Below are 22265 nucleotides of genomic sequence, written 5' to 3'. Positions count from 1 at the left end.
ATGGAGGAAGAGCGCTATAAGATCAAGGCTGTGTCACAGGGCCGACAAGGAAGCTGGACAACCTGGGAAGGAGTCATCAACCGAAACATCAGTTGGACAGACCTTTGGAAGATCCCGCAGGCAAGGCTCAGCTTCCTCGTTCGTGCAACATATGACACACTTCCCTGTCCTCGGAACCTTCACCAGTGGTTCGGGAGCGAGGAATGCTGCACACTCTGCAACACCCCTAATGCAAACCTCCAGCACATCCTGTCAGGCTGTAAGATCGCGCTCTCCCAGGGACGCTACAGGTGGCGCCATGACCAGGTCCTGAGGAAGCTAGCAGAGGTGTTGGAGGGCCGTCGACAGGGCAGCAGAGGGGTACCACCTGCAGAGAACCACAGCTTCATCGGCTTCGTCACGGAAGGTGGGGGGAGAAGAGACACCAGGCCAAAAGAAACACCTAGGCCATTCCCCCCTAACCAGGAGTGGAACATGAGAGTCGACCTCGACAGGCAGCTCCGTTTCCCGGTCGAGATCACTGCTACATCGCTCCGCCCGGACATAGTGGCGTGGTCCTCTAAAGCAAAATCCCTGCTCCTCATTGAGCTCACGGTACCAGCGGAGGAGGGGATCGAGGCTGCCTATGAGCGGAAAAAGGCCAAGTACTCAGAGTTGGCTGCTGAGTGCCAGATGGCTGGCTGGAAGACCACCATCTATCCAGTGGAGGTTGGATGCCGAGGCTATGTGGGGCAGTCAACCACACGCCTTCTGAGGGACGCAGGAGTAAAAGGAGGGAACCTGAAGAAGGCAACCAAAGAGCTGGCAGAGGAGGCTGAGAAAGGAAGCTTTTGGCTCTGGTTAAAGAGGAAGGACAAGTGCTGGGGAAAGAACAACTAACCCCAACAACACCCGCAGGGAGACGTCCCTGTCACTGCTCCGCCACCAGGAGATGTTCCAGGATTAGAGGAGCGAAACGTTGGTGATTGGTGGTTCCTGGCTGATGACCCTACAGCTGACCCGCGGGCACCGGAGGAGGTGCGACCGGCAGCAATGCCTAGCAGGCGATTCCATCTCCCTGTAGTCACTACTGATGACCTGTGACCTGATCTGGAGAAATCTCTGTTCACATCAGGACCTTGGAGAATCTCTGATCTCAGTCCAGAACACCTCCCCACTAAAAGACAACTCATCCAACAGGTTTGTTGGCAAAGCACCAAAAATAAACTTCCATATAAACTCAGAAGGAAAATGTTGCCTACAGAAACCAGATGGCTCAAGATGTTTGAACAGGACTCAAAACCATATGATGTCCAGAACATTGAGTCAATAGCCAGTTGTCATGATGACTGGATGAATCTGGGAAATCTACACATCTACAGTTACGTTCTGATCACACCAGTGACGTTAAGTCTTAATGATGAGTGTCAATACACACAGAAACACACTGTAGTGAAGCTGAACTGTACAACTGGCAGCAGAAACTGAAATTAGAGAAAATTGACTATTAAAAAGTGTCAAACACTGAAGATTACTGAGTCCAGCTGAAACAAACTTAAACTACATAAAATCAATCGGTCTCTTAAAACCTGAAAGAAAATATATTTTCTTCACTTTATTTCTCTTAAAAATCTGATGTCTAATTACTTACAGCAGTTTCACACCATCAACCATTTTCATTTTAAATCTGATCCATCAGTCTAAAACGTGTTCTGAACTAAAACATGCAGACAAAGTGAGAGGAGCAGCTTTAACCTCCAACCTCAAATTTCTATTTGAGTTTACTGAACTCAGCAGAGTCACCATAATCATAATCAACCCGAAGTCCAGCATAGAGAGGCTGAGTGAATGTGGTCTGGACTCTGTGGAGGAGAGTGATGGTTTCCGAGACGCTGTAGAAGGACAGAATACCTGCACTGTGATCCAGGTACACTCCAACTCTGGAGGACCGAGGACCTGAGACGGGAGTTTGGACATTGTTGTGATAAAACTTGTGATAAAAGTTATAACTGTCATCGACACAATCAAAGGACCAAGATTTGTCATTTCGTCCAAACAAACATTCACTCCCTGCTCTTCTGATATTCTTGTATGCGACTGCTACTACATAAACTCCTCTCCCTCTCCACCTCCCAGTAACAACGTCCAGTCAGACTCTCTCTACTCAGGACCTGACAACAGTAAGTGAATCTGTCTGGGTGACTAGAATAAGACTGTTCTTCACTCATGAATGTTACTTTTCTGTTCCCCTCAGATAATAACAGCTGTGTGTTTGCTGTGTTTGGATCCAGTGTGATTTCACGGGAATATCTTAAGAGTCCAGCTCTGGTCTCAGGCTCTGGTTGTGGCTTTGACAGTAAAACATCCACTTGAGTCACTGTCAGTGAGATGTTTGTCCATGTCTCTCTCAGGACGTCCTGTAGTTTGTCTCTGACCTCTGACACAGCTGCTGTCACATCCTCAAAGTATCTCAGAGGACGGATATTGATGCTGGATGAGTGTGTAGACTCACTGAGTGCTGACAGTGAGGGGCAGTTGTGTAGAAACTGGTTGTGATCCTCTGTGTGTGAGAGCTTCTTCAGCTCAGCGTCTTTCCTCTTCAGCTCAGTGATCTCCTGCTCCAGCTTCTCCTGAAGCTCTTTGACTCGACTCACTTCAGTTTCCTGCTGGGATCTGACCTGCTGCTTCACATCAGAGCATCTTTTCTCCATGAGACTGATCAGCTGGCTGAAGATCTTCTCACTGTGCTCCACTGCTTTATCAGCAGAGCCATTGATGGCCTCCACCTCCTGTTGAAGCACCTTCACATCTTCCTCTCTGTCCTGGATTCTCTGCTGGATGTTTTGTCGACTCCCCTCCAGCTCTCTCTGCCTCTCAGTCCTCTCTGCTGCAGCTGACACTGTGTCGTGGCCTTTATGTTCGTCCACAGAGCAGAGATAACAGATACACTGCTGATCAGTACGGCAGAACATCTTCATCACCTCATCATGACGAGAGCAGATGTTCTCCTGGAGCGTCTCTGACGGCTCCACCAGCTTGTGTTTCTTGAATTGAGCCACATCAAAGTGAGGCTGAAGATGTTTTTCACAGTAAGAGACCAAACAGAAAAAACAGGACTTGACAGCCTTCAGTTTCCTCCCAGTGCAGACATCACAGGCCACATCTTCAGGTCCAGCATAGCAGAGATCAGCAGGAGCAGCTTGGAGTCCAGTCTTCTTCAGCTCCTCCACTAAATCTGCTAACATTGTGTTTTTCACCAGGACAGGCCTCGGTGTGAAGCTCTGCCTACACTGAGGGCAGCTGTGGGTTTTCTTCTCATCCTCTGTGTCCCAGTAGCTTTGAATACAGTTCATGCAGTAGCTGTGTCCACAGGGAATAGTCACCGGATCCTTCAGTAGATCCAAACAGATGGAACAACAGAATTTTGCTTGGTCCAGCTGATTGCTTTGCTGCTCCATTTCACCTCTGAGTCGCCACAACTGTCTGAGTTTCACTTCTTTTTATAGATAGCCGTCTTTAGATCAGAGCTCAAAACTATTTTGGGCTCTGATCTAAACAACAGGTGTTTCTGCAGTGAATGGGGCTTGTCAGCTCTTGCACCTCATGGTTACACCCATTTTCAAAGATCACTGTCCTTAAAATAAGAGCAGAGTCCAGCTAAAACTAAAACCAATCAGTCTCGTAGAACCTAAAAGAAAATGTGTTTCTTCACTTTATTTCTGTAAAACAATCTGATGTCTGATGACTTACAGCAATTTCACACCATCAACCATTTTCATTTTGAATCTTATCCATCAGTCTAAAACATGCAGACAAAGTGAGTGGAACTGCTTCAACCTCCACTGCATCTCTGGTTAGCAGGATGACAGCGCCCTCTTGTGTTGTGCATCAGTTTTCACAGTTTAATTGTTAACCTGCTGTGATGTTCACTGCAGGAAGGAATGTAGTAACTCCACTGAGGTTGGTGGATAAAGGAAAGGGGGCTCGAGGTTTGTAGATGAAGAGGGGGGTTCAAGTTGTGTTGCAGAGTGGCTTGACCATCTAGGAACCGGGGAGGTTGAGACTCAGAGTGGGAGTACCTCTTGATGGATGTACGTCTTGGTCGGCATGGCTTCTTCAGCGGGGTGGAGTGGCGTGGTCCAGTTCCTGAACCTCAGTTATATAACTTAATTTCACTAACAAGACCACGCCATAGTTTGACGTTGAGGTCGGTGGATGAAAGAAGTGGGGGTTGAGGTTGGTGGATAAAGAAAGGGAGTTGAGGTCGGTGGATAAAGAAAGAAAGGGAGTTGAGGTCGGTGGATAAAGAAAGAAAGGGAGTTGAGGTCGGTGGATAAAGAAAGAAAGGGGGGTCAAGGTTGGTGGATGAAAGAAGGGGGGGTCGAGGTTGTTGGATTAAGAGGGGGGTTTAAGTTGAGTTGCGGAGTGGCTAGACCGTCTAGGAACCAGGGAGGTTGAGACTCAGAGTTGGGGTACATCTCGATGGATGCACGTCTTGGTCGACGTGACTTCATCATCCCCCAAAAGGTATTACTGGGCTATGCGGGAATGGGCTCGATGAATATCGCTGAGGTTGCTGTGGATGTAGCTGTTGTAGGCTTGGGAGGACCAGCGGCAGAGGACTTTGATGGTGTGGTCAGAAATTCCTTGTCTGGGTGTGGTAGTTGCGGCTCCTATACAGAAGAAGTGGCTAGAGTAAAGAGAGAGAGGCCAAACTGGTCGGCCTTGCTTTGTTTGAGATTGAATCGGAGGGTGTCTTGGGAGTGGATGGAGATGTCTGAGAGGGTTGCGTGTTGAGAGGGGTCGTGAGTGGATGTGGTAGAAGTGAATTCTGAGCATCGCAGGAAGCCGAAGAATGCCAGGAGGAACATTGATTCAAGGGTTGAGTCGATGAATGGGGATAAGTATCCTGAGCGGCGTGTTAGGATCCAACGGGTGAGGAGGTCTGTAGTTAAGGGTGAGCGTTTCGGTGGAGGCTGGGGCTCTGCTTTACGTAGGCCTTTGATCAGCATGGTGACGTGGGGATGAGAAACAGAGGGGGCTTAATAATGGGCTGGGGATGAGGCTGGTGATGCTTAGTGTGGTGGTCCCATAGGTGGAACAGAGATCTATGATGAGCCTCTTTTTCCAGAGTATTTTCTGAAATATGACAACACATTAGGTGGCTGGGTATGAGGGAGCTCCGCAAAGGTTGCATGTGAGGGAGGGTCTTGCCGCAAATACAGTAGGTGCCATGGTTAAACTGATGGAAACAGTCCTGTGGCTTGGGATGAAAAAAGAAAGTGATATGTGTAAAAATCTGTGCTTCTGAACCACAGAGCCAGGTCCAAGATGGTGGAGAGGTAGTCGTCCAGATTGGCCCTGCAGTCGGGAAGACTGAGCAGATGGTGTCCCGGTAAAGAGAGAAGGCGAAGGTGAACTCCACTGCTGTGAATCACTGGATCCCTGGAACGTGACGGTGGGGGGTGCCTGAGCTGGGCTGTGCTGTGCTGGAGGGTGTGTGGAGCTTCCTGGGGGCGGCGGAGGGGCAATTGGACAGCTGAAAAGTTGGGCGAGGTCAATTTATGTACCTGATAGGATCTGCTGCCTGAGGGAACTTGAAATGGGTGAGAGTTGTGCAGCTGAAGGGGGGCGGATGGGAGGGGTGGTGGAGGCCAGAGTGAAGTTACCGGTGGTCGTAGGGTTGATGATGGGTGGAGCGATGGGGCTGCTGGTAGAGGGCACTGTGGGAACAGAAAAGAAGGAAGTTGGAAAAGGTCTGCATTGGACAAACCCTGGCCCGTGGTGGCACGGTTGGTGGCGGCTGTTGGAAATGGGTTACTGGGGGTAGCTGCAGGAGCTACGTTAGTGGGGGGAATGGGAGAAGGAAGAGAAGAGGAAGGGATGCTGGGATGGAGGGATACATGTGCGAGGGATGATTGCGGTACAGGGAAGAGAGGAATGAGGAAAAGAGGTGAGACAGGTGAGACATATGGGGGGCAGGCACGGGGGAGATACAACCTGCCCCCCCTGCAGGGGCTGGAGGAGATTGCAGGCCTGCTGCGGCAGGCTGCACGGTGACATCATTGGCGTGCCTGAAGTCATCGGTGCACTGCAAGTGTGTGCCGGCTGGAGTGGAGGTGGAAGTGGAGGCTGCGAGCAGCAGGAAAAGCCAGTCCTGAACCAGTTCCTGAACCTTAGTTATAATAACTTCATAAAGACACATTTAAATATATGTGACATCACACTGTGTCAGTTTGTTCACAGGAGTCACAGCCTGTAACGCCGATGCTGCATTCAGGTCACGCGGGAACGATGGGAGAGAAGAGATTCACCTTTACAAATATTCTTCACATCAGCTCTCAGGTTGTAAATAGTATTTAGAAATGTGACATTTGAGGCTTTTTAAGTTCTGACTTCTAGAATTATGATTCAACAACATGGAAATACTTGAAACCAAACGTGAAGAATAATTTATTCATTTGATGATTTTTGGTGGTTGTGGTGTTTGAGGAGGAAAAGTGCCTCAGTTATACTCTCATATTAGTGTCACATGTTCTCCATCAGCTCTGTGTGAGACCCTGGAATGAAGACGACAAGAAAAGACTTTGTTGGCGTTTGTTTATTCACCATGTAAAGCTTCAGTTTGTTCACACGTCCCATCAGTAAAGTCTGTTCATGACTCTTGTTCAATGATTTCACTTCATCCACACAATCAGTTTGTTTGAATCTCAGCTACGTACAAGAAAATAATAAATGATCTTCCTCATATATTATTGAATTTGTGTGATGATTGGAACAACAACAGCTTTTGTTCTGCCAAACAAATAAATGTAAATGTGATTATAGATGAATTTAAACATGTACAAAGTGATGAGAACTAAATATGTAGGATAAATGAAGCTCTGCTGCTTTCTCTCTTTAGACTCGTGCAGTGGAAGAGAAACAACAACATGCAAACACATCAGTACAAATATTCAACACACATTTAGAGCACAGACAAGTTTATATCTTCATGCAGACAAATGTCAGTTGAGCTGAACAAAAGTCATCATGAGCAGTGTTGTCTGAGGTCATGAACCCTTAAATGACTTCTGTCTATTTGAGTTTTCTGAACTCAGCAGTGGTGTCAGAACAATAAACCCAAACTCCAGCATAGAGAGGCTGAGTGAATGTGGTCTGGACTCTGTGGAGGAGAGTGATGGTTTCAGAGACGCTGTAGAAGGACAGAATACCTGCACTGTGATCCAGGTACACTCCAACTCTGGAGGACCGAGGACCTGAGACGGGAGTTTGGACATTGTTGTGATAAAATTTATAACTGTTATTGACACAATATAATGACCAAGATTTGTCATTTCGTCCAAATCCACTCACACTATCTGCTCTGCTGATATTCTTGTATGCGACTGCTACATAACCTCCTCTCCCTCTCCACTCCACCTCCCAGTAACAACGTCCAGTCAGACTCTCTCTACTCAGGACCTGAGACCAGGCAGTGAATCTGTCTGGATGACTAGAATAAGACTGTGGTTGACTGATGTATGTTACTTTTCTGTTCCCCTCAGATAATAACAGATTTCTGTGTGCTGTGTTTGGATCCAGTGTGATTTCATGTGAATATCTTAAGAGTCCAGCTCTGGTCATGTTCTCTGATTGTGGGTTTGACAGTAAAACATCCACTTCAGTCACTGTCAGTGAGATGTTTGTCCATGTCTCTCTCAGGACGTCCTGTAGTTTGTCTCTGACCTCTGACACAGCTGCTGTCACATCCTCAAAGTATCTCAGAGGACGGATATTGATGCTGGATGAGTGTGTAGACTCACTGAGTGCTGACAGTGAGGGGTAGTTGTGTAGAAACTGGTTGTGATCCTCTGTGTGTGAGAGCTTCTTCAGCTCAGCGTCTTTCCTCTTCAGCTCAGTGATCTCCTGCTCCAGCTTCTCCTGAAGCTCTTTGACTCGACTCACTTCAGTTTCCTGCTTGGATCTGACCCGCTGCTTAACATCAGAGCGTCTTTTCTCCATAAGACGGATCAGCTCGGTGAAGATCTTCTCACTGTGCTCCACTGCTTTATCAGCAGAGCCATTGATGGCCTCCACCTCCTGTTGAAGCACCTTCACATCTTCCTCTCTGTCCTGGATTCTCTGCTGGATGTTTTGTCGACTCCCCTCCAGCTCTCTCTGCCTCTCAGTCCTCTCTGCTGCAGCTGACACTGTGTCGTGGTCTTTATGTCCGTACACAGAGCAGAGATCAGCAGAAGCAGCTTGGAGTCCAGTCTTCTTCAGCTCCTCCACTAAATCTGCTAACATGATGTTTTTCACCAGGACAGGCCTCGGTGTGAAGCTCTGCCTACACTGAGGGCAGCTGTGGATTATCTTCTCATCCTCTGTGTCCCAGTAGCTTTGAATACAGTTCATGCAGTAGCTGTGTCCACAGGGAATAGTCACCGGATCCTTCAGTAGGTACAAACAGATGGAACAGCAGAACTTTGCTCGGTCCAGCTGATTGTTTTGTTGAGCCATTTCACCTCCGAGTGTCGACGACTGTCTGAGATTCACTTTCTAAAAACTGAAACTAGTCTGAGCTCTGATCTGAACAACATGAGCTTCTGCAGCGAATGAGGCTCGCCAGCCCTTCATGGCTACACCCATTTTCAAACCACAGATCTGAAGGGGAGGGAACAAGGAGATATAGTGACAGAGTGGAGCTGCTTTGTTGAAAACAGGAAGAAGGGGGAGGGCTGATCCAGCTGTTGTTCATTCCAGGAAGAGGAGGTCTGAGAGAGACACTGTGTGTTTAACACTTGTTCACAACAGAGATCATTTCTCTGTTAAAAACGCTGCTAACTTCAGTTTTTAGAAGGTGAACATTTCTTTGAATCAGAGGGTTTGATGACAACTCTCCAGTCTGTTTGTAGCAAAAAAGAAAATAAATGTTTTTACTTTATTTCTCTGAAGAAATCTGATATCTGATGACTTACAGCAGCTTCACACAGTCAACCATTTTCATTATAAATCTTATCCATAAGTCTAAAACATGTTCTGAATTAAAACATGCAGACAAAGTGAGAGGAGCTGCTTTAACCTCCACTACATCTCTGGTTAGCAGGATGACGGCGCCCTCTTGTGTCCTGCATCAGTTTTCACAGTTCACTTGTTAACCTGCTGTGATGTTCACTGCAGGAAGACATGTAGAAACTTCACTGAGCCTTTGGCAGCTTCAAACTACATCAGTAAAGACACATTTAAATATATGTGACATCACACTGTGTCAGTTTGTTCACAGGAGTCACAGCCTGTAACACTGATGCTGCATTCAGGTCACACGGGAACTGTGAACTTTGTGGTGTTTGAGGAGGAAAAGTGCCTCAGTTATACTCTCATATTAGTGTCACATGTTCTCCATCAGCTCTGTGTGAGACCCTGGAATGAAGACGACAAGAAAAGACTTTGTTGGTGTTTGTTTATTCACCATGTAAAGCTTCAGTTTGTTCACACGTCCCATCAGTAAAGTCTGTTCAATGACTCTTGTTCAATGATTTCACTTCATCCACACAATCAGTTTGTTTGAATCTCAGCTACGTACAAGAAAATAATAAATGATCTTCATCATATATTATTGAATTTGTGTGATGATTGGAACAACGACAGCTTTTGTTCTGCCAAACAAATAAATGTAAATGTGATTATAGATGAATTTAAACATGCACAAAGTGATGAGAACTAAATATGTAGGATAAATGAAGCTCTGCTGCTTTCTCTCTTTAGACTCATGCAGTGGAAGAGAAACAACAACATGCAAACACATCAGTACAAATATTCAACACACATTTAGAGCACAGACAAGTTTATATCTTCATGCAGACAAATGTCAGTTGAGCTGAACAAAAGTCATCATGAGCAGTGAGAGCCTCCATGGTTAAACAGACACAGGAAGGAGCGCCACCTAAAGACACTCAAACATTTACACAACAACAGATGACAAAATGTTTGATTGACAGGTGATCTCTGAAGTGAGAAAATGTCCTTAAATGTCTTCAGTCTGTTTGAGATTACTGAACTCAGCAGTGGTTTCATAACTTGATAACCCAAGTCCAGCATAGAGAGGCTGAGTGAATGTGGTCTGGACTCTGTGGAGGAGAGTGATGGTTTCAGAGACGCTGTAGAAGGACAGAATACCTGCACTGTGATCCAGGTACACTCCAACTCTGGAGGACAGAGGACCTGAGACGGGAGTTTGGACATCGTTGTACCAAACTTCATAGCTGCTTTTGTTACATTTTAATGCCCAAGATTTGTCATTAATTCCAAATCTACATTCATCAGAGGTCCCTGCTCTCCTGATATTCTTGTATGCGACTGCGACGCCAACTCCTCTGTCTCCCCACTCCACCTCCCAGTAACAACGTCCAGTCAGACTCTCTCTACTCAGGACCTGACCATAGGAAGTGAATCTGTCTGGGTGACTAGAATAAGACTGTTGTTGTCTCACTGATGTTACTTTTCTGTTCCCCTCATATAATATCATCTTTGTGTGTGCTGTGTTTGGATCCAGTGTGATTTCACGTGAATATCTTAAGAGTCCAGCTCTGGTCATTGGCTCTGGTGACAGTAAAACATCCACTTCAGTCACTGTCAGTGAGATGTTTGTCCATGTGTCTCTCAGGACGTCCTGTAGTTTGTCTCTGACCTCTGACACAGCTGCTGTCACATCCTCAAAGTATCTCAGAGGACGGATATTGATGCTGGATGAGTGTGTAGACTCACTGAGTGCTGACAGTGAGGGGTAGTTGTGTAGAAACTGGTTGTGATCCTCTGTGTGTGAGAGCTTCTTCAGCTCAGCGTCTTTCCTCTTCAGCTCAGTGATCTCCTGCTCCAGCTTCTCCTGAAGCTCTTTGACTCGACTCACTTCAGTTTCCTGCTGGGATCTGACCTGCTGCTTCACATCAGAGCGTCTTTTCTCCATGAGACGGATCAGCTCGGTGAAGATCTTCTCGCTGTGCTCCACTGCTTTATCAGCAGAGCCATTGATGGCCTCCACCTCCTGTTGAAGCACCTTCACATCTTCCTCTCTGTCCTGGATTCTCTGCTGGATGTTTTGTCGACTCCCCTCCAGCTCTCTCTGCCTCTCAGTCCTCTCTGCTGCAGCTGACACTGTGTTGTGGTCTTTATGTTCGTCCACAGAGCAGAGATAACAGATACACTGCTGATCAGTACGGCAGAACATCTTCATCACCTCATCATGAAGAGAGCAGATGTTCTCCTGGAGCTTCTTGGAGGGGTCCACCAGCTTGTGTTTCTTTAAAGGAGCTGCTTCATAATGAGGCTGGAGGTGTTTCTCACAGTAAGAGATCATACAGACCTGACAAGACTTGACAGCTCTCAGTTTCCTCCCAGTGCAGACATCACAGGCCACATCTTCAGGTCCAGCATAGCAGAGATCAGCAGGAGCAGCTTGGAGTCCAGTCTTCTTCAGCTCCTCCACTAAAACTGCTAACATGGTATTTTTCAACAGGACAGGCCTCGGTGTGAAGCTCTGCCTACACTGAGGGCAGCTGTGGGTTTTCTTCTCATCCTCTTTGTCCCAGTAGCTTTGAATACAGTTCATGCAGTAGCTGTGTCCACAGGGAATAGCCACCGGATCCTTCAGTAGATCCAAACAGATGGAACAAGAGAAAGTTTCTCGGTCCAGCTGAAGTCCTCTCTGAGCCATTTCACCTCCGAGTGCCAACGACTGTCTGAGTTTCACTTCCTGATAACTGAAACTAGTCTGAGCTCTGATCTGAACACGTGTTTCTGAAGGGGAGGGAACAAGGAGATATAGTGACAGAGTGGAGCTGCTGTGTTTGAGAGCAGGAAGGAGAGGGAGGGCTGATCCAGCTGTGGTTCACTCCAGGACGAGGAGTTCTGAGAGAGACACTGTGTGTTTAACAACAGAGATCATATCATATCATCATTTCTCTGTTAAAAAAACCAGACCACTTCTACACTTTTATACATAAATGTTGAGTTTTGTCACAGCGAGCCAACGTTAGCAGTTACGTTCTGACCACACCAGTGACGTTCAGTCTTAACGGTGACATATTATGCTCATTTCTGCTTGTTGACATGGTTCCTTGATGTTTACATGTAATGATAATAACATGCTTTAGTTGAAAAAACTGAAGGATTGAGCTAGGATTGGCCGGTGAGCTAATTAACTAGCTCAGAAACAGTCCGGTGTGAAGTGACTGGCACAGACCATAACGCTTCTGCTCACTGAAGCTGGGACGTTTCCCTGATAAATGAAATGTAACCACTTAGCTCTGATATCCTCGTTGGTCAGGAGGCGAAACAGGAGGATCCGTGCATCCGACGACAGAGCAGCAGTGCTCGGCTTTCGGGTTGTACATGGTAGCGGTCAGGCTGTCGCGTACAAGTGAAGCGAGAACGACAAAATGGCGGATCCTCGTTCGGGAGCTGGCGTAGTGTAGGAGGAGATACCCAGCGCGAGGGCAGGAGTGTTCAAATCACCCGGACTGTTACGTAACAATCCGGGTGAAATCCAAATGGCTCGTTTAGAGACTCAATTCCTGACTCCGGCAGGTACAAAACAGTTGTCGAAACTCACGCTGAAGGGGTGGGGAGGCACCCCGGATACGCAAATATGGTACTAAAGCAAAGGAAAAGTGAGTTTTACATAATATGTCCCCTTTAATGATGAGTGTCAATACAGTTATTCACACAGAAACACACTGTGGTGAAGCTGAACTGTACAACTGGCAGCAGAAACTGAAATTAGAGAAGAATCGCTCTTAAAAAGTGTCAAACACTGAAGATTACTGAGCTTAAAATAAGAGCAGACTCCAGCTGAAACAAACTTAAACTACATAAAATCAATCAGTCTCTTAAAACCTGAAAGAAAATATGTCTTTACTTTATTTCTGTTAACACACCTGATGTCTGATGACTTGCAGCAGCTTCACACCATCAACCATTTTAAATCTTATCCATCAATAAAACATGTTCTGAACTGAAACATGCAGACAAAGTGAGAGGAGCTGCTTTAACCTCCACTACATCTCTGGTTAGCAGGATGACGGCGCCCTCTTGTGTCCTGCATCAGTTTTCACAGTTCACTTGTTAACCTGCTGTGATGTTCACTGCAGGAAGACATGTAGAAACTTCACTGAGCCTTTGAGTTAAATTAAATGACATTCAGCATGTTGTTAAAACTGCGTCACTCGTGTTGATGTTGGAATCAAAGTCTGGACATCGTGTTGAGTTTGGACATCACGTCCTTCTGATGTTTATTCCCTCTGAATGAATGCAGCAATCCATACAGTTAATAACATGAAGATACAGTTCTTCTTACAGTGTGTGTGTGTTTTTTTTGTTACCCGTAATGGTGAAATAAACTCATTGAGGATTTTAAGGGACCCAACTTCTCGCTGTTCTCTTTCTGTCACTAATTAAGATTTAAAGTTATACATCTAAAACAAAATGTCCCAAGATAATTTAATCAGCTTTGATTAATCAGATCTGCAGCTGCTCAACACAACCTTGGTTCGACTGAACATCCCCAGTTAATAAAGTCATTAAAACACCTTCACTTCTTTATTTTAGGTCCAGGTATGTGACTGTTGGACCGATCAGAATCAATAAATATGGGTCTTGGCTGACATTAATGCTATCGCTGCTGCCTCCTGTCCTTGTTAGCATTATCACCGCTACTAGCTACTGTTTCTCACTGTACTTCCCTGTCTCATGCCAGAACGTGGTGTGTGATTCGTACGTGTCTGCTCGTGTTAATGAGGCACTTCATTTGTGTGATGGAACATTTGGATTCGTCAAACTGCCTCGTTTGAGCAAAGAAATAAGCAGTTAGCCAGCTGAAGGCCTCTCTGAAACCAAAAGCAGTATGCTGGACGTGGATATTATCAATGTGTTGCAGCGAGGAGTGCTAACTGCACTTTTTAAACCACTTTGAACTACTTGAAGAGAGCTCATTCGTTAGGTTACAGCTCGCAGGTCTCATTGGTCCTGATAGCAGTTTTAGCAAATTAACAAACAGTTTTATAAAACACTAAACAAGAGCTGCATCCGAAATCACTCCCGTCATACAGTGATCACATTTACCCTGCACCTTTTTACTAGTGAATGAGTGGGCGAGGGAGTGAGTTCAGACTCAGGGTGCTGTTAAGTGTCGAAGGTCAAAGGTCAGGGCTGGTTAGGCCTCAGCAGTCGGACTCGGCCATCCTCTCGGGCCGAGCTGATTGACAGGTGCTGGGCGGGGTGAAGACGTTGGGGTCGCTGATGCCCAGCTGCAGGTTGAAGAAGCGGGTGGAGGTGGTGACGCTGCTGTTCCTGGTGTAGGTCTCCTGCACCGGGTAGCAGTCCTTCAGGGTGTAAACGCCCACCCAGGTCTCATCTGGAGGACGGACGAACAGACGTTACGGAAGCTTGAAGAACTTTGAACTAGTGACTACAACATCACCAGACTCCTTTAACAAATCACAGGGTTTTAGAGTTGTTGAGTGAGAAGAAACTAAGTGAACTTTGTGAAACGCTGTCGACAACAAATTCTTAATTATTCGGACCTTCTTGTAAATTCAGCAAACATTTCACATGAAGATATTCCTCTCTTTGTGGAAAATGACATCGTGTCCGTTTGTCCCCAGGTCTGATTTTCCTTCTAACACTATTATTATATAAAAAAAAGGATTTCCAGCAGCAACCCTTGCTTTATGTTTTTTTTATTCTAGGCTCGTTCTCTGTAATTGAGTGTTATTAACCAGACTTACGTTGGCGTGCCGGCTTCCTGTCTGACCACTCCTGAACCTCCACATTGTCCCCGGGGCCTCCGACGATGTACTGGTCCTCGAAGGTGGAGTTGTCGGGGATGTCGAAGGGATCCCACGCCTCCGTCAGAGTGACCTTTGAGCAGTCCTTGGTCTTCTGGTCAATCTGGAACATCACCATGCTCTGGTACAAGTAGATGTACTCAAAAAACCTGGAGCAGACGGAGAGAACGAGAGAGGAGAGGAATTTAAAGCGACGTTGACTGATATAGAAATATTCGATCTGTCTTTAATGTCCTCTGATTTCTGTTTCCAGACTTTCACAGAACCTCATCGACCAGCAGACCTGTGCTACGTGAACGAACCAGTAGAGTCGAAGGCTTTGCTGTTCACGTATCAGATTACATGCAGCTTCCTCTGGAGCCACAACAGTCTTTATGTTTTCATACGTGCAGTGGATCTCCACGAGACCTGTAAACACGCTTTGATGAGGAAAATGAGAGGAGTTACCCTTTAATGACGTATTTGTGCTTCCAGCAGCATCTCAGAAACACTGCTGTCTAAAATATCCCTGTATGTTGAAGCATGAAGACTTCAGTGGATGTTAAAGATCAGATCCACAGACTTTAACCACATTTCAAACTCATCAGCAGGCTTTGTTCTTGTTGACCAGCCAGAGAATATTTCCCAACTTCAGTCCTGGCAGACGGTCAGTGTTGGTTTATTCTCGCAACAGCAAATAGTCCTGACTTTGAACCGGCAGTGACAGAGCTGCACTGCAGGGTTATTACAGGTTATTAACGTGGAGTCCATTCAAAGAGTCCAAGAGGAGAGCAAAATGGAGACGGGACACTAAATACAAGAAACATCCTGTAAAAATATAAAGTAATGATAATAATAAAACAATCTGTGACCCTGTGTTCAGGTTATTATTGACGACTGATCAGCTATAAGCCATAAATAACCTGTTGTTCTCTGGTGTTAAACCAAAAGAAACATTTATCATTTTATATAAAGACACTTGACAACATTCGGGTTGCCAGGTAGTAAAAAAAGCCCCTTTGACTCGCTCTAGAAAAGGGCTACAGAGGAACTCTTACGGTTTATTAATGATAATACCGACAATAAAACAATATGATCAAACAACAAGTATAAACACCAGCTGGCAACCAGGAAGTTATTAACAGCTTGATCTTTAAAACTTTAGTAAATTATTTATTAACAATAAATTATGTTCAAATTAACCTTTATCATCAAAACATGGCACCATTATGCTTTTGTTTTTTTATCCATCTTTATATTTTATTTAACTCTATTTTTTAACGCAATTTAACACTTAAAGGAGCACTCTGTAGTTTTGTGGCGGACATTTTAATGAGAAGAGAAAAATCTTCACACAGTGATTTTAAACAAACTGACACACTGTTATACTGTGTTTATATGTGGCGGACCCTGCCACCTTTCCAGCTTCAAACAGTATTCTGGGACCTTATTTTCCTCTGAGAACAGCTTGTTCATCAGTTATGGGGAAAAATGTATTTGTATTATTACTTGAATAATATACAAAATTCTGAGTTTGCATTTATTCTCCAAAAACTACATAGTGCCCCTTTAATTTGGACATCATTTTCTAGATATCTTCAGAATCACAATATTACTACGATACAGATATTTCTAATAAATACACACTGGGAGACATACAGGCCTGTCAGTGCATGATTATTATAAAGGGTTGTTAGATTATTAAATCAGTTAAACCGTCTTAGCTGAGATTTAAATCTATTTCTCACACACAAGCTGATTACAGCTCCAGACGCGTCTTACTTCTGACACGGGGTGTGCTTCTTGTTCTGCTGCAGGACTCGGATCCTCTGGTTCGGGCCGTCGTAGGAGACGGCGGCCCGGCTGTTCCTCCCGGTGCTGTGGTCGTACAGCACCCACCTGCCCTCCCACTGCAGCGGGGCGAGGCAGGGCACGGCCGCCCGGGAGGCGTCCAGCCTGGGGAGGCCGAGGACAGACGCTCCGGCGGCGGCCAGAAACACGAGCAGCAGTCGGTGCATTGTTCCGAGAAGAACCGGAGTCCAGTTAGCGGATCCGGTTGTTGTTGTTGTTGTTGTTGATGATGATGATGGTGATGATGGCGCCACCTGCTGCTACAAGCTGGACACGCTTACACGGCAAAGGCTTTCCGGTTGTCGTTTTCAAAATAAAAGCTCGTGTGGACTTTTTACATTTTCAGTCAAAAACGTTTCTTCTCCAGAACTTTAATTAAGAATAGATAAATAAGTACAGCAAACACATATAAATAAAACCGCAGGGTCAAATAATAAATAAAGCACACATGAATAATAATAATAATTTAATTTAAAAATAATTCAATGTTAATTTACATGTTGTTTCAGCTGCACTTGTATAAACTGTTGGGTGGTTAAATTTCTTAAAAAAACAAACAAACACTGAATTTTAGCTCCTTATACGTTTTGTATGCAAAAATATTTGTTTGTAAAGTTACTAGTAGTCTAAATAAAGAAGTCAGATGTAGTTGTAGTGGAGTAAAATGTACAATATACTTCCACCTGAAATGTAGTGGAGTAAAAGTAGAGAGTGGCATAAAAAGAAAGTGAGTAAAGTAGAAGAACCTCAAAATTGTACTGAAGTTCGGTGCTTGAGTACATTTTCTAACCACTTTCAACCACTGGGATTAGACACACAAACATTTTAAAATATGTGCATATATGTTCTTGTGTGCAGCATTTTAAAATAAAAGACTTAATAGCTATTTAACCAACCAATACATCAGTTTATATCAGAAGACGTTTAGCTCTAACACATATTCAGTCGTACTTTTCACAAGAAATATAAAATAGGAAGTGTAAACGTCAAACTAGGGTCTTAAATATAGAAATTACATCCAGAACATTTTATTTTCTCTTGTTGTGATTCTCCCTTCTTCCACTCTCCGTCGCATTCTTCCGACGTCATGATGTGGCGCGGCTCGATGACGTCTCTTCACTAGCAAACATGGCGAAGAAACAACGTGGGAAAACAGCTTCGTCCTCAAAGATGGTGGACATGGACGAACAGACGGAACATTTCAGTTTAATGTTGGCGTCCAGCGACGACGAGGCGCCCGACGAGGTGACGTTTGAGGACTCGAGGACTCAGGCTTTACGGAGCATGAAACAGGCGCTGGACACGGCCAGGAGGTAGCTAACGGCTAGTTCTGCTTCGTTACGCCAGACTCCATTCAAAAACAATCCGCATGTAGGAGATTTCGTGCTAATAGGCAACATAAATACACCACAGCGAGTTATTTATCACACATTCAGACTTTTTGGGTAACACTTTTCATATCGGCGTGCAAATATGACAAATATGTGTAAGTGGTTCACAACTTACTACCTCGACCACAATGCGTAGTTAGTTCAGAGACGACAGAAAAGCTAATGGATTCTTGTTATAAGGCACTGATTTTGTACTCTATCACTGCCGATATGAAGAATGGCTCCCAACAATTCTGAATCTGTAGCTCTTCAAAATTTTAAGCGTTGCATGTGAGCAGGATATGCTGTATATAACAATTCCTAAATGGAGTTTGGTGTGACGATTAAGCCCGAGCAAAACACGCTGTCTGCTGCTGCAAAGAACAGTTTGACATTGAACCAGGATTACAGCCATTAGATGTTAAAGTTTGATCTGTGTTTGCAGGGAAAAGGAGCTGCTGAAGGAGAAGAGGAGGAAGAGACAGGAGTTATTCCAGCAACAAAAGGTCGGTGTTGTGTTCAAAATGGTTTAGTCCACTTCATGACAGCACGTTTCTGCTCCAGTGTCATAAATCAGCCTCAGTTTGGTGTCCAGCTGCAACGATTGGTCGATTAATCAACCGAGAGATTATTTTGTTAATCGATTTATACTTGTATATTTTCAAGCAAAAAACTGTCCAACATTTGCTCGTCTCACATCTGAACTGTGAGGATTTTCTGCCCCTTGTTTTGTCATTTTATAGACCAGACAGTAAATAAAGTGATCCATGTGGTTTTATTGTCCGATAAAGCAGCTCCCTTCATTTCCCACAGAAAAGAAAACTCTTACCGGCTGACGTGTTGGAGGAAATCGCCTCGTCGCCTTCAAAGTAAGTTCAGTGGTCTGACTCATCCTGCAGCTCTTTCACATCGTACATGTCCGTCTTCCATCTCCGCCTAGTGAACACCCGAATCTGTTTTATGTTCCAGGAAACAGAAACAGCCCGAGGATGAAGGTAAAAGAAACTTTTTGTCAGATTAGGTGGTTTAAGGGTGGACGCTGCTCAGTGAAGCAGCAGAATAAGCTTCAGTACGACTCATGTTTTCTCCTCACCCAGCTGAAGAGGAGCAGCAGGAGGCTGAAGAGCAGGAGGAGGGCGAGGACGGGAGCAGGAAGAAGATAAAGAAGAACAAGAAGAAGAGGAAGCTAGCAGCCGCCAGAAAGTATGTAAATACACTTTCCCACATCTTGAACACTCTGAGCTTCTTGGGGCCAAAAGGACGAAGCCAGATATATTAAAGTATAAACTGTTTCCTTCCTGTTTGTCAGCGTGAAGGGAAGCTACACGGTGACGACGGTGAAGGAGCGAGGGAAGGCGTCCTTCCAGCAGCAGCTGGCCGAGGATTTCATCAAGTCCAGGCTGTACGGACCAGGAAGCTGCAGGACCACGAGTAAGAACCTATTCACTGCTAAAACAAGTTAGAGCAGCTCAGAGTATCACCTTCTGTTGCCATTAATCAATTAATTGTTAACTATTAATTGCCAGAGATTCTAATAATCAAATAAAATAGTTTACAGTGAACTTCCACCTACATTTGATGTTCTTGAGTTGAAGCTGCTCTTTGTCCTCTTTATTTTCCGGTGAAAAGATGTAAATAAAAACTTGCAGGCTACACTCTGTGGCAGGAGTCTGTAAAGACGATGATCTGTCTCAATTTGAGCTTTGCTACAGTGACGTCCCGTCTCGTCCCGCTGAGGCGTCCGCTCTCCTGGGACTCCTGCTGCGGAGACGACGGCAACATTCAGAGCTTCCTGTCCGACTGTCAGTCCGTCTTCTGGCCGAACAGTTTCACACACTTTAATGATCGTCTGCTTTCAGGTAACGAGATGCTCTCACTCCAGAACAAGAAGGGCAGAAATAAGAGTGCAGCGGTGCAGTTTGTCAAGAACAACTGGGGTAAGTTCAGGAAGACAAACTAAAATTTTTTAACCGTGGACACTAAACATTTACCCTTAATGTCAGTATGTAGGCCACAGGCATTTTCTGACTGGAGTCTCCTCACTTGGCACATTTTCCCGGTACTTTGGCTTCTTTTTACACTAAAAAAAGCTCCAGTGAACCAAAGTGCACCTGAAAAGGTTCCTTCTTCTCATTGGTTGGTTGTGTCTGAGGCACTGGGGTAAAACAGGAAGTAAGTCCAAATATGGAGACTTCCACGCTAATCCAAGTCAGACTTCAGCTCAGTCTCCGGGTCGCTGCTAGCATTTGTTAATTTGCACAATTTATGATCAAATACCTGCAGAACTAATGACTTTCCCGTCAGCATTAGACGTACTTTAGTGCTAATTAGCAAACATTGGTGTGCTAACATGCTAAAGTAAGATGGTGAACATTTAGCATCAGTGTTGTAAAAAGTACCGACAAGTCATACTTGAGGAAAAGTAAAGATGTCGTGTTAAAATGATTTAATTTGAGACGGGAGCTAAAAGGGAGAGAAAATTGTGTTTTTTGAACCCAAATCCATGTAAACTAATCGAAGATTGCACAAAATAAATGTATGAACCTTTTAAGCTGCAGCAACCATCACATGTACATTAGTTCAAGTTTATGGAAAATCTGCAGATTTAAAAAAAAAAAAAATCTGAAGTATCAGTTCTGATATTCTCTCATCTTCTTTTCTGTCTGACGCTTCAGCCTGTAAACAAAAAGCCAAAGCAGAGAAGCTGAAGAAGAGGTGGCTCCACAAGCAGCAGATTCCCTCCTGCTGACCGTCGGTCGGACGTCTCTAAAGACCTCGACCCGGCCCGGCCCGGGCAGCATGGACTTCTTCTTCTACGCCCTGGATTTAAATGGATACGAAGCATGGAAGACGCCATGCTGGCTCCGTGGTCGGGAAAAGCTGGACAATGAATCGTACGGAGTGGACACAGCCTGGATCCGGTTCATCACCAGGATTCACGCAAATGATAGAAACTCATGAGGACAGTGTGCCGGTGCGGCAGAATGAGTCCTTTTCGTCTGTTTAACAACCATAAATGGATTTTCACATTAACTTTTCGTCCTTTTGTTTATGAACTGGGACTTTTCCTCATGTGTTTATTAAAGAGCAGTGTTGAAGGATTTTTAAGTTTAACAAGATCATTTGAGACTCGGATGACCTGCTCTGTTTTCTGTTCAATGACTGTATAAATAAAGTCTTGGTATATTTAAAACACATGAGAGTAAGTATGTGTACACACTCTTGAAAGCCTTGTTACTTAAATAGTACAACTTCTGTGACCATTCAGTGAGACTGTTTTTACAACCATTAGAAAATGTAGTGCTACATTTCCTTCGATCGCCTAATTGAACTCAACGACCGCTGACCAGCTTTTTCTGAACTTAAAATGTATTTCACAGCTTTGAAAGAAGCTCGTTAGTGGACCTTTATGTTCCCCAAAGAAAAACTCTTAAATGACAAACATCCGTTGGTTTCCCAATGTGAGGGCTAGCTGCTGCTCTCTGTCATGTATGACAGTGAGTGAAATACCTTGTGACTGTTGGTAAACAAGTCTTAAGTTGCTTTTTTCACTATTTTTTTTGACATTTTGTAGATTTAAAAAAAAAAAACAATCGTTAGTTGAAGCCCTTATTGAACCACTTTCTTTTCTAACACTATTGTACATGTTTAAAATGTCTGACATGTAATTCATTATTAGTTTAGTGCTGAAAACCAATAGATTAAAATGAATCACCTCTGATACCTACAGTATGGAAGGTGTGCACAGGTCTGGTATGAGCCTCTTGGATCATACTCACATTGAACATTTCACAATAAAAGCCCAAAGAAGCAGCTTGTACAACCTTTAGTGTCTGGACTATTAGACAAAAAACAACCCTAAAAAGGCTGACATTAGCTTATAAATTATTTGAGTACTATTATTATAGTATATTTAGAAACTGTCGCAATCTCAGAGTTTGTCCACCAGAGACGACACTAGCTTATATTTTACTGTAAAATGTCCAAATTAGTTTGTAATTTAGTGGAAATCTTGTATCGAGTTTATGCATTTTATTAAAAAGATGTCAGATGTTTTGAACTCATCAACTTTGGCCCTAAATTCATCAGCCAAGCTTTAATTTGAAATCATCACTTTGGGCTCTGAAAGATTCAATTATTAAATGTATTTTCAGATGTAGCCTGGCGACGTCTGTTAGTTATTTAAAGGGCTCAGAACCAAAACAACAATAACCGTTTCTGAAGGTGGACTTCTTCTGTCAGGCTTCATATTAATGTCTGTTCA

At 44.5% G+C, this 22265-nt stretch overlaps 3 protein-coding genes and 1 pseudogene across 4 annotated transcripts; 1 reads left to right on the top strand and 3 right to left on the bottom strand.

Moving 5' to 3' along the window:
• Positions 1 to 1750: 1750 nt before the first annotated feature.
• Positions 1751 to 11671, bottom strand: LOC311266024 (annotated as a pseudogene). Its single transcript has 4 exons — positions 9845 to 11671; positions 5550 to 5702; positions 4514 to 4652; positions 1751 to 3444 (listed from the first exon to the last, which is right to left on the bottom strand). The product of its transcript is annotated as an uncharacterized misc_RNA (transcript).
• On the bottom strand, positions 6572 to 8549 carry LOC311266449 (tripartite motif-containing protein 16-like). Its single transcript, XM_084368819.1, has one exon. It carries the CDS (start codon positions 8479 to 8481, stop codon positions 7057 to 7059), a length of 1425 nt encoding a protein of 474 aa, XP_084224945.1. The 5' UTR covers positions 8482 to 8549; the 3' UTR covers positions 6572 to 7056.
• A 1546-nt stretch (positions 11672 to 13217) lies between the features above and the next one.
• epdr1 (ependymin related 1) lies at positions 13218 to 16922 on the bottom strand. The gene is made up of 3 exons (XM_084368842.1): positions 16563 to 16922; positions 14742 to 14950; positions 13218 to 14368 (listed from the first exon to the last, which is right to left on the bottom strand). Exons 1-3 carry the CDS (start codon positions 16796 to 16798, stop codon positions 14175 to 14177), a joined length of 639 nt encoding a protein of 212 aa, XP_084224968.1. The 5' UTR covers positions 16799 to 16922; the 3' UTR covers positions 13218 to 14174.
• Positions 16923 to 17711: 789 nt separating this feature from the next.
• Positions 17712 to 21196, top strand: nol7 (nucleolar protein 7). The gene is made up of 8 exons (XM_084368839.1): positions 17712 to 17944; positions 18447 to 18507; positions 18815 to 18870; positions 18971 to 18996; positions 19099 to 19204; positions 19311 to 19432; positions 19861 to 19938; positions 20677 to 21196. Exons 1-8 carry the CDS (start codon positions 17760 to 17762, stop codon positions 20748 to 20750), a joined length of 708 nt encoding a protein of 235 aa, XP_084224965.1. The 5' UTR covers positions 17712 to 17759; the 3' UTR covers positions 20751 to 21196.
• The last annotated feature ends 1069 nt before the right edge of the window (positions 21197 to 22265 follow it).

This window comes from Pagrus pagrus (assembly GCF_965226575.1).
Source record: "Pagrus pagrus genome assembly, chromosome: 12".
In the NCBI taxonomy this organism is placed as follows: Eukaryota; Metazoa; Chordata; class Actinopteri; order Spariformes; family Sparidae; genus Pagrus; species Pagrus pagrus.
Note: the sequence above shows the minus strand (reverse complement) of the source record. Positions and strands in the feature narration are given on the sequence as shown.

Excerpts from the sequence above, each read along its gene's own strand:
- LOC311266449 (XM_084368819.1), bottom strand. The coding sequence starts at position 8,481 with ATGGCTCAACAAAACAATCAGCTGGACCGAGCAAAGTTCTGCTGTTCC.
- nol7 (XM_084368839.1), top strand. The coding sequence starts at position 17,760 with ATGGCGAAGAAACAACGTGGGAAAACAGCTTCGTCCTCAAAGATGGTG. Across the intron at positions 18,508-18,814 it reads AGTTATTCCAGCAACAAAAG|AAAAGAAAACTCTTACCGGC; the intron begins GTCGGTGTTGTG and ends CATTTCCCACAG. Across the intron at positions 19,205-19,310 it reads AAGCTAGCAGCCGCCAGAAA|CGTGAAGGGAAGCTACACGG; the intron begins GTATGTAAATAC and ends CCTGTTTGTCAG.
- epdr1 (XM_084368842.1), bottom strand. The coding sequence starts at position 16,798 with ATGCACCGACTGCTGCTCGTGTTTCTGGCCGCCGCCGGAGCGTCTGTC. Across the intron at positions 14,951-16,562 it reads AAGCACACCCCGTGTCAGAA|GTTTTTTGAGTACATCTACT; the intron begins GTAAGACGCGTC and ends CGTCTGCTCCAG. Across the intron at positions 14,369-14,741 it reads CAGGAAGCCGGCACGCCAAC|ATGAGACCTGGGTGGGCGTT; the intron begins GTAAGTCTGGTT and ends TCCGTCCTCCAG.